The 12,217-nt window shown below is 38.1% G+C and overlaps 1 protein-coding gene across 1 annotated transcript in view; it reads right to left on the reverse strand.

Moving 5' to 3' along the window:
• Window positions 1-1,111: 1,111 nt before the first annotated feature.
• The window catches only part of Spx (Spliceosomal protein on the X), a 33,208-nt gene continuing 22,102 nt past the window's right edge, over window positions 1,112-12,217 (reverse strand). Inside the window, exon 6 of the mRNA XM_067136037.2 lies at window positions 1,112-4,281. Within this exon, the coding sequence (XP_066992138.1) occupies window positions 4,034-4,281 (248 nt within the window). The 3' untranslated portion in view covers window positions 1,112-4,033. The remainder of the gene's footprint in view (window positions 4,282-12,217) is intronic.

The raw sequence follows: 12,217 nt of genomic DNA on the forward strand, positions 1-12,217 counted from the left end.
TACACTGTTGTCTTCAAACAGATGAGCTCTCCCATCATTAATCCCAGTTCTTCTACATCCATTCTGTCTTAGCCTCCAATGAGCTTACTTCCACTTCCTAGCCTCATCAGAAGGGTGGGCGTTCACACTCTCTGAGGAGCCGTATTGAAGGATCTACAGTGTAGGATAAGAAGAAAGCTGCATGAAGAATGGAAAAGGTAAGAGACAGAAAAATAAAAATATAGATGATAAAAATTGTTTTAATCCTATTATGCATTTTTTCCTTTTTCCTCACCTTGTCCATGTCCCAGACATTTGGAGATGTTTTAAGCTGTTGACGAGTGCAATAAAGCCAGCCACATCTGAATGTGTATTTGACCGGTAAACAACCTCTGGGGAGTAGGAATTTAAAAAAAAAAAAAAATTTACAATAAACTTATTTATTACAACTTAGAAACACATGAGAAGACATTCTGGATCGAGACAACACTGCCATTTCAAAATATTTTTAGTGTATGATACAGTTCAAAACAAGGATGTATGCAGAGTGTGACGTCACATATAGAACACTCATAGCTCGTTTCTTTCCCCTTCTGTCCTGATCGGGTAGTGTGCTTGCTTGAGAAGTTTACACTTCTTTGATTCACTTTGTGGAAATGACCTCATAAAATGGCAACCTTCGAGGCGTAACAGATCTTGTGTCTCACCTCCAATTGGGCGTGCAACATTCCTTCCATTGTTTTTAGCAGTAAAGTGTTTCTCAAGCAGTTGTCGAATTAGGTTTAGTCTGAAATCCATTATGTGTAATTTTACAGTAGGGTTAGATTTCTTTTGATATTCTTTGTACATGAAAAAGGCGTTCAAAGCACAAATATCTAGTAAATGGAAAAATGTTTTGTGTACCACTTTATAGTTTTTCTTGTTGAATCATTGAATGAAACCATCATATACATTTGTCTACTGGTCCCGTATTTGCATTATAATTTGTTAGAGATTTTGGCTTTAGCTTATTTTCAACTGACCTGGTGTTGACAGTAGTCACTTCGCTTGTGTTAACAGTGAACAACATTGTCACTAGCCTTTTATCACACCATCTTACTACTAACATTTTATCTTTGTGCCAAGCTCTGACTTTCCTTTTTTTTTTTTTTTGAGACATGGTACATTTTTTCTTCCGGCATTTAGCGTTTTACATGCTCCAGTACCTCATACAGCCAAGAGAACAAACCTGGGCTTGAATACCAGTTATCCATAAATAGTATGTGATTTCTATCCAGGTATGGTTGCATTAAGAGTTCTAATTACCTTTGATGAAAGGCCACTCTGATTACTTCGGTCAACGTCAACAATTGTGCCTTTACCAGTGTATACTATAAAATCTCTTACCATTCCAGTTTGACAGTCACTAACAACAAATTATGTTATTCCAAATCGTTTCCTTTTATTGGAAAGGCATTGCCGAAAAGACAGTGGGACCTTCCACAGCATGAAGCGTTTGTCTATAACTAAATTTCAAAAAGGATTTAGTGCAGAGGAGAACTTTTTTTCTCAATGTTTTGATCACAGTTCGTATTTTATAAAGCCTGTCACACAGCCACCCCTACCAGTGAGTTGTCATCAAAATGAAGCATTCTTCGTAAATTTAGATATCTGTCCTGGGATAATATTTTTTAAAAAATAGGAGTTTCTATGAGTGGATTCGTAGACTAGTATTGCTTCAGACTATTTTTTTTTTTTCACGTGAGCCATAAGCAGTGAAGTTGCGAAAACACAAAACATCTCAACAACAGTGGTTTAGTTTAGAATACACAGTATGTACATCATTAGCAGTTTCCTTGTAGTACTTATTTGTTTCTGAAGCAATATGATTTACCATGTCATAATCTAAAAAGCAATAAAAGACATCGACCTCATTCCATTCATTGCCCATGATCTCATCTGTAATAATAATGCCTGATTTTGAAGAGTCAAAAGGTAAATTACGGGGCTGATAATCACTATTATGTTCCCATTCACATAGAGGCGACGGTTTGTAACGGGTCGGCGGGAAGGCTGTCCGAATTCTGTTCGTTGTTTTCACTGTTAGGTGGTCTTGGTGTACTTAAATCAGAAGATGTATTTACATCAGAAGGTGAATCGTCGTCAAAAAGCACTGTAAGATCGTTTTCATCGTCACTATTCTTCTTCATCGGAACCTAATCTATCACCTTCACTAATATCTCTATTTACTTCATCTATAATATCACCACTTCTGTCCAGAAACTCCATAGCATCACTTGTAATTTACAAAAGAAGAAAGATTCACAGTTATATTTACTAAAACCAATAATATTTATAGCTACAAAGAGCACAAACAACAGTCCACATCAGTGGCAATCGCAACACTGCTGTAACCTGTAGACTAACGGTGTGCCAAAACTCTTACAATGTAGGGAGTATACGCATTTCCATCAGAGACCATCACCATACAGAACTAGGATTTGTACAGCGACACTATTCGAATAACTGAAAAAGTTTCAAAAAACGCCGCCAGATGTTATATTACGTCAGTAAACAATTACGTTCTTAGTACTAGCCTAAAACGACAAATGCCGTGCTCTCTTGTGTGGGACCAAACGGCAAATGTTGTGTGCACTCTATTGACTGTCCTTACGCGCACTTGCCAACAGGTTAAGAAATAGACAATACCACAAGATTTGACACATGATGGCCGGCTATATGGTCTATGAGAAAATGTCTGAATGACGGCAAATGGAAGCACTGGGCGACTAGATGTCATAGCCTCTGAACCAGAAAGTAAGAATGGAATGACCATTAATCCAACTGTGCGATTTGAATCCCATTCTGAAAAACAAGAACAAGTGGTAGCTTAATGTTCACAGTACATTGAACCAATTGAATAGGCAACGACTGCACGCAAGAAAATGAGCTAACTTCCCTGTAACAGGGACTTCAAGATCAATCTCTGTCTCTGTAATGTAGGTATTTTCTGTCTTACTTTATGGTGCCAAGACTTGGACCCTAACAGTGTACACCACCAAGAAACTTTGATCCTTTGAGATGCAACCGACACCTGCTCAGAATATCACGTGTTGACAGAATACATAACACTGAAGTACTCCAACGCCTGAACAATGAGCTAGTGGTCATGCACAATATCAAAAAGAAGAAACTTGAGTACTTTGGCCATATCATTCAAAATGATAAATATAGACTCCTTCAGCTTATCTTACAAGGTAAAAGTGAAGGTAAAAAACAAGAATATCGTGGCTATAGAATCTACAAGAATGGTATAGGCTCAGTACCCCCATTCTTTATCGTGTTGCAGAGAACAAGAACCAGATCGCCCTGATGACAGCCAACATCCAATGAGGATATGAAACAAAAAGGAGTGGACTTTGAGAAGAAGAGCATTTATGAACCTACTGTCCCATATTATAAAGAAAAAATATGGACTGCAAAGTATATCAGTCACATGGTTAATGGTGGAAGCCAAATTCTTATCCCAGATTTGGACTTCATTATGCGCAGAAAAGCATCTGTTGACAAACGTAATGGTAGCTGCCATCCGAGGTTCAATATTAATTTTGAGAAATTATTTATACGATTAACAGTATTGTGCATTGCATACTCTTTGTTAACTTGCTTCTTTACTTCCTTTTTCCATTTTATGAGAAGTTTTTTTTATACTCCATACTAAAATGATTTATTAGATTACTCTGTCCTAGTGGAAACCCTGTAATTAGGGAAATTACAAAATAAAATAATGACTTGATTTGTCCGTTGTTTGTTTCTTTTGTTCTCAAAATAATATACAAAACTAATACAAAATTATAATTTGCAAAATTGATATTTTATTCCATACTGAATGTAATCAATGACCAGAAAAAGTTGTACATTTTCGCAGGTTTTAATGTCACGTGAAGAAAGTTGCATCATCCAGATTCTTCAATGTCATACTCAAGCCTATCATGCAGGACAAAGGAAACGTGTTACATATATCACGAGTGTTTAATTGGTTGCTTAACACAGTAAAAGGGCATATAAAAAGTTTTCATATGCCGCTGGTGACAGGATTACTGTCCATCATATTGTTATTGTTGTTATTGTAGCTATCATCATAGCCACTGTTGTCATAGCTGTTGTCGAACGAACCATCGCCAGGTCCTTGGGGTCTGAGATGAGGGGGAGGAGGCGGCCGCAAGCCCCGTGGAGGTGGCGGAGGACCCCGTGGAGGAAACGGTGGTCGTGCAAATGGTGGACGACCGGGTGGAGGCGGTCGCCAGCCTGGAGGTGGACCACCTGAAACACAAGCAACAATGTTATGTAGTACATCACCTATATCTCTTACACATTGAAAACTGGCATATTTGTAACATGTTAACTGCTGTATACTTAGCATTTTAGCCACATTCTGAAGCGTTATAACTTCAATACCTTTTGACTTAAACCTAAACGAAATATCCAAACCTATACCTAGGGACCTGAAAAAATCGCATTTGCAATAAATGTGAATTTTTGAATCTTGTACTGAATCCAAGCCTACGGTAATTCTAATGGGGAATAAAATCACTTTTAGCCATAAATGCGAATTGTGACCCAAAAGGCGAAATTAGTATAAATATGCGATTTTGGTGCAAATTCTGCAAAAATGTGCTATTTTACTGGGAAAAACAACATATTTTGGCAAAATCGTCAGAAATACTCAAAATATGATTCATAAATCTTTCGACCGTTCCAATCGATGAAGAAAAGTAGCCGATCGATTGCTGCTTGCTGACTTTTGATATTTACAATGGGAATAGCAAGGGGAATAAGATCTGTATCGATTATCGAAATGTAAATCGAATGTCACAAAAATAACGAGATAGGCGCAGCGTTGTTTTCCTGTTGTTCAAAATTGAAACTAGTTAAGAGTATAAGGTTTGGGCAACAGTAAAAGAGCCCATAAGCCTCACGAAAGAAGAAGAAGAAGAAGAAGAGTAGAAAGTCAAGCAAATGTTTAGGTTATGGGGCGCACGACAAAAACTGCGCACGAAAGGGCTCATCAGCAATATGCAAAGGATGGTTCAGATTCAGCAACAGTGTTTTGCAAGTTTCGTAATTGCCGAGTTGGGTGGGGAAAAAAAGGATAGCATTGTGAAACATGTTAAATCTGAAAAACACGTGGGTAAGCGACCCGATAATGAAAGTTCAATCCCTGCTGCTAGTACGTCTCAAAGAAAGCAATCTTCTATGCTTACACAGATAGCTGTAAAAAAAAAAAAAAAAAAAAATTTTTAATTCCAGAGATAACTTCTCGAAATGCACAGGTGAAGGAAGTATTTACCAAAGCAAATATACCTCTGGAAAAGCTGGAAAGCAAAGAGCTAAGAGTCTGGATTACTGAGTTTTCAAATGAAGAGCTGCCATGTGTGAGAACTCTACGTGAAGTATATTTACCGGGTAAGTTTCGATTTCATTGATCGGGTACGGTTTAGGTATTACGACATCGAAACCACGCACAAAATTGAAGGATACCAAATCTGAGTGCAATTTTCATATCAAACTATCTTACCCGTACCCAATTTATCCAGTAATTTTAAATTATTTTGTTATAACCTGAGGCCTTTCTTCCTTTCTAGAAGTTGCATATGACCACCAGAAAAGTACAGCAGAGACTCTAGTGGGGAAGAACATCAACATACTCTGTGATGAAACTACAGATAGAATGGGCCGTTGTGTTTTTATCATCTTATTCCAAGTCCCAGCCGGATCAAAAAGAGATCTGCACGTTGTTTCTGTGAACTATCTTGATGCAGGAAATGCTACAAAGTGCTCTTGTGCTGTTTTAGAAGCTCTGCACAGTTATAGTGTACCATATTATGCAGTTAAAGTGTTTGTTAGTGACAGGGCCCCATACATGACCCGATGTTATGAAACATTAAGTGTGGTCATATGGGATCATTTAGTGCATGTACAGTGCTGGGCACATAAGATCAGCTTGGTTGGCAATAGTTGGGTCGCAGTGATGACAGATTTAAATCATGAGGTTGCAATAGTAAAGTCTGCATTTTTGAACACAGGAAAGCAAAAATATAATTATTTACAATTCTTAACATCAAACTATGGTGCTTCAAAGGAAGCAAAGCTTTTTCCTGCACCTGTCATAACCCGATGGAATAGCTGGTTTCAGGCTGTCTTCTACTTGAGTGCTTACTTTACTGATGTTGTTACATTTTTCAAGATGTCTGGCATGAAAAACATCAACAACTGTGGTATTAAGTACATGACTGACCTGACTGACATGGTTTTTGTCACAGATCATGCAGCTGAATTGGTTGACCTCCTTACTGAACTTGAAGGGTCTCTGTATCCTACCTTTCATCTCCTTTACCCCAAACTGCATAACCTTGACGCCAGTTTTACCTTAATTTGTGAGGGGAATTTTTCTGCAGCAACTAATGATGCTTTGATTAAGCTCACTCCTCTACAGCAGGCTGCATGTAGAGACACATTTGTTAAAGCTGCTCATTCTTCACAGTGCAAGCTAGCCACATTGAAAGCTAAAGACCCCCAACATTGTGTCAATTTCTCAAGCTCTGTATCCAAAAAATATAATTTTGAATGACACTGAAAAAATTAGATGAGCTAGAAATTGTTTGGAGTAAGAGGTCTCTCATGAAACGATATCTGGTCTGGTTACATGCAATTCAAACCCAGATGAAAGAAAGTGAAAAATGTGATGCCATGCTTGCATTAACTGCAGTTCAGACAGAGTTCAGCATATTTGCTAAATATTGTCTTGAGTTGTTGTGGACCCCAATAAACACTGTAGATAGCGAGCGCGTGTTGTCTCATTACAACACAGTGGTTACAGACAGACGGAGCAATTTGAAAAAAAAAAAAAAAAGCAATGCCGAAGTACTGACAATGCTTACGTTTGAACAATGAATTTGTATTATGTGTGAACCAAGGACAATAATTGCACTTCATAAACTTGGAATCATTAAAATGAATAATACCATGCGATTATTTTAACTTTGTAAATTGATGCTAATCTTGGAAAAAAAAAATAGATGCTAATTTTGAAACAAATAGATACAAATTTTTAAGGTCCCTACCTTTACCGTATAATCTCAAATAACACCTGCACTGTTTTTACAGAAATATTGCTCCTTAAATTCAGGTGCGGGTCATATTTAAGCCTTTCGTACCGTGGTCTCATAATACATTGTTCCGAAGACGCATCAACAGCGGTTTCATGTCACGCGACATGGCAATGGCTGAAATATCGCCCCGTTGCTAACTTCCGCATTACTGGATCTACATGGTGTGGCAGCTGATTAGTACTTTGTGTTCTGAGTAAAGAATCATCAGCAGTAACAAGTGATGAATTCAAAAAGGCATTTGTGGTTATTTACTGTGAGCAAGAAACTTAAGGTTGTAATGGAAGTTGAAACTATCGGAAATCGTGCCACCAGCAGAAAATATAATATTGATGAATCATGTATTCGTGAATGGAGGGAGGAGGAAATGTTATTTTAAAAAAAGTAACAGTGATCGTAGAGATTTCCGAGGGCAGAATGCACAGTTTACAGAAATTTAAGAATGGCTTTATAAATACGTGACTGAAATATGTCACCTAAAATCACTAAAGAACGCAAAAGACCTTAAAATGGACGGTTTTACTGCAAGCATTGGGTGGATTAGGAACTTTTATCAGAGAAGAGGATTGTGTATGTGAAGACGTACATCTATGTATTAAACATCGTCTCCCTGTTGCCTACGAAGAAAAGTTGACGGCATTTCGTCACAACATTATCCACTTGCAAAAACAAAATTCGTATTTCTTTTTCTCAAATTGGGAATGCTGATCAGACGCCCGTTTATTTTGAAATGCCACTAGACAATACAAGTTCACATTAAGGGCTCTAAAAGCAATATTATCAGGACAGGTGGTAAGGAAAAACAATGCTGGACGGTAATGTTATGCATGATAGTGGAACCAAACTTTCTCCATATGTGGTTCTGAAAAGAAAAAAAAAAAACACTTCCGAAAGGAAATTTGCCATCTGGTATTTTCGTTCGAACCCAAGAATCCGGCTGGATAGACAGTGAGCTAATTGAGGACCGGGTGAAGTGTATTTGGCAACGTCGCCCGGGAACTTTATTGCAAAAGAAGAGCCTGTTTGTGCTAGACAGTTATCGCGGACATACCACAGACCCCGTAAAGGTATTGAAAAGATTGAAAAACTGATTTGGCAATAATTCCAGGAGGGCTGACCTCTATGTTACAGCCATTGGATGTTTGTGTGAACTGGCTTTCCAAAGCTACACTGAAACAGATCTACACCGAGTGGATGGTGTCTGCCAGCAATCACGCACTGACACTGGCTAAATGAGTGAAATGACGCGAAGTGGAACTTCTATGCAAATATATACAGACTGCATAGAATTGTATCTCCGATGACTTAGTGAGGAAACGTTTAAAGACATGTGGAATTTCATATTCTATGGATGGACGCGAGGACAACTGTGTACAGGAAGGTGACAGTGAACAAAGATCCGATGGTGATAGTTCTGATGACATTCAATCGTGATTGATTTGAACACCTGAGCCATTTCACTGAATTCACACACTGTACTAATGTCACCACCGAAACAATGATCTAGTTTTATTTCTCAATGTGGAGTTTTTATTACTTTCAAAGTGTTTTAAATTAGCAATCAAAATTGCTAACTGACACATTTGCAGAAATTTAAAAAACTGGTAAGTAAACAAATGATTTATTTTTTTCCAAATTTTGTTGTTAGAAATTCAGGTGTGTGGGTCTTATTCGATGGCGGGGTGATATTCGGGATTATGCGGTAATTGTACTTTAATAATTGAGTGGATATGACACTGATCTAAAGAAATGCACTGAGGAAGCCCTTAAACATGTATGTTGTAAACTGAAATTAAAAAGTACTGACCGGTATACAGTAGAAGTCCGTTATAGCGAGAATTCATAACGGCAAAAAACTTACTTGCTTAGCGGATTGTCGTTGTATCCGACTTTTTATAAAAATCGGGAAAACCCCCGTACACATTAAAATCAGTATGAAATGGCAATCAGCTTGTTCAAAACTTGCGTTTTCGCGGATAATATCCACACTATGGCTTACTTGTTTGTTGTTTTTTGAAATCCGATACTACGTGAAAGTGTGTATTTAATTTCATTTGGAAAAACATATATTACCATATTTCCCCGAATCCAAGACGACCACCACTTTTTCCTTCAAACATTTTAAATGAGGCTTAAAAGTGCTTTGTAAAATCATATGAATGTCTTTCTTATACAGTAGGCCTACGCATATTTAGACTATTTGTAGACGCTGAACATTGGCTTTAGTTATGCCGTATTTTTTCCGACTATACAATTATGCTTTATTTCAGCGGGTTTAATAACCATTAACTTAAAATTGACATCATAATATCGAAGGTAACTCGCTGAATATTTGCCGACAATATACATTCCACGCATCTCTACAATACAACGATCCATCAGGAAAATATTTTTGCTTACTAAAAGACTGCTACTTTCACTCAGCGTCAGATATAACTGGCTGCCGCTACACGCACGTCTTGCTTGCCGGATTCGGCCAACTTCAGCGGCTAGCGATGTATAGGTCTTAATAGCGGACTTTGAAAGTCAACGAATGAGTTTATTGCGCCGCGGTATGTCAATTCCGCCCCTGCATTTTTGTGCACATACATCACAATTGCATCTTCGACTTCTTTAAAGCGTCCTTGTTGCGGGCCACTGAATGCATTTTTTGTTCAGTACGCATTTTTAAGCTATCTTTGTCTTCACGGTAACACCGAATATTGGCTTTAGTTAGGCCTATGCCGTACTTTCTTGCGGCTGCACAATTATTATACATTTCTGAGTGTTTAAAAGCCATTAACTTAAAATTGGCATCATAACATAGACGAGCACCCGTTGAAAATTTGCCTGCAATACCTGTTCCACGTATCTTTACAATACGATGATCCATCACGAAAATATTCCTGCTGTCTATAAAACTTAATTTTACTAAGCACCAGGTACAGCAGACATGATATAACTCTGCTACTGAGTAGCCATGGCCTTTCTAAGAATTCGAAGGCTCCCATGTTTTGGTGCCATTCTGCAGATTTAAGAAACGTTTTTGTAGAGGATAATAGAATGTCATTTTCTCTTCACCATTTTCTGAGATCCAGTGATGTTACACACAGGCACTCTACAACCGGTCGCCGCGGCTAGCGATGTATGATACAGAGGCGGTCGTTTATTGTCATCGAGTTTTGTGTGTGCGCACGCATGGGGGTGAAAAGAAACAACATGGTTACTGCGGTCATTGCCAGTGGTGTTCATTACTATCAGGCCGCGAATGCAAAATGACCCTTGATTTTTCACATGAGATTCTGAGAAAAAAAACGTCGTCCTGAATTTGGAGAAATACGGTATCACTCCAGAGGCTTCTGTGGCAAACATTTCACTTTTCTTTTTCAAGCGGCGTCACCTAACATAATGTATATGTACCTATCATGTAAACCTAATTGAAGCGCATGTAGAGAAATGATAACTTCCTCGCTAAAAACTGACATGGGAATAGCTATCCGAAATTTAACTAGATGCGAGAAAATATAAACTATCCTCTGAAATCAGTGATGTACCTTGCCATATCTTGAGGTGTATCACATTCTTACTTAATTTCAATATACGGTATACCATTAAAATGAAGAGATCGTTTACTTCAGCCTTTATTTTTAATAAGTTAACAGCTGCTATCGGCCACGTTATTTACGCATTTATTACGAAAACGTGTTATCCTCTTTCATTTTATTTAGAGAACACCAGTCGACGCGCATTACTGATCGACTCCAATATCGCCTTCGAATGTTGAAGAGAGAGCTCGCAAATACACATAGTGCGAAAACTATACCGTACCGAAGATGATCGATCGCACTCTGTGGCAAACTTTTCAGTTTTGTTAATCAAATAGTGTCACCTATCCTCACTTAACTGTAGTATGTATGATGAAAACATACTTCAAGCACCAATAGAGAAATTATAACCTACTCGCCATAAATTTACACGATAATAGCCTTTCCGTAATTTAACGGACGCGAGGAAATATAAACTAACCTCGTAATCAATGACGCACTCTGTCATATCTTGAGGTGTAGGCCTATCTCATTCTTAATTTTGGTATTTAGCATTAAAATTAAGCGATTATCTTTAACGAGTTAACAACGGTTATCGGACACGTTATTTACGCATTTATTACAAAAACATGTTCTCCTCTTTCATTTTCCTTGCGGAAGAGCAGTCAACGGGTATTAAAATCGACTCCGACATTGCCTTCGAATGTCGACAAGAGAGCTCGCTGGTGGGCAAAGCGAGAAAACGATACGGTGCCGAAGATGATCGATCGCATGCAGTATAATGACTGGGTGCATAAATATCGGCAACGGAAAAAATCGAGCGCGAATAATCACTCGTAATAATGGATGCGTCAGTGATACGTCCCGCGCTGTAACCGAAGGATAATACACAGTTCAATATAGGAATTTTGAAGGGACGGACAAAGACTATCGTTATAATGGAGTCCTCGTTATATGCCGTATTCGCTCTAGTGGACTTTTACTGTATTTAACAGTTTAACTTTATTAAGATTAATTGGTTGGTCGATATGGATTAATATAATTTCCGTCTTTTACAGGGTGAGCAACAAAAAGCGAAACCGGTCCCGCAGCTTGCACAAGGAGGGTGTGTGCGTGACAGGAAGTCTGCCATAAATACATTGCCGCATAAGCTATTTCAAACAAACAAACAACACAAAAAATAAAAGTACTCGCATATATCCTGTCAGGAGATGTTGTAACTGCCTCCCTTCATTGTTCAAGCATTTCTGGCACCTGCTTAGGACATTGTTCATTACCCTTCAGTAACTTTGTACCCGTTCGAACAGAACAATAGAAAATTTCCATTTCCTGAGCAAGTTGTCAAAGTGATTTTGTAGGAGACTTTTCCAGACCGTTATCAATGTTACTATTAAACCACAAAATAGATCTTTCAATACTTTTACAGACCTAAGGAATATTCGTGCAATTATCTCTGTATGCATTCTATTTCAATTAACTCAATGGCATATACATATGACTCCTAGCAGTACAATAGTCCATGGGATATAACGTACACACACAGCTCTCTATAGCTGCATGAGCTTG

This window comes from Anabrus simplex, chromosome 1 (genome assembly GCF_040414725.1).
Source record: "Anabrus simplex isolate iqAnaSimp1 chromosome 1, ASM4041472v1, whole genome shotgun sequence".
Classification (NCBI taxonomy): Eukaryota; Metazoa; Arthropoda; class Insecta; order Orthoptera; family Tettigoniidae; genus Anabrus; species Anabrus simplex.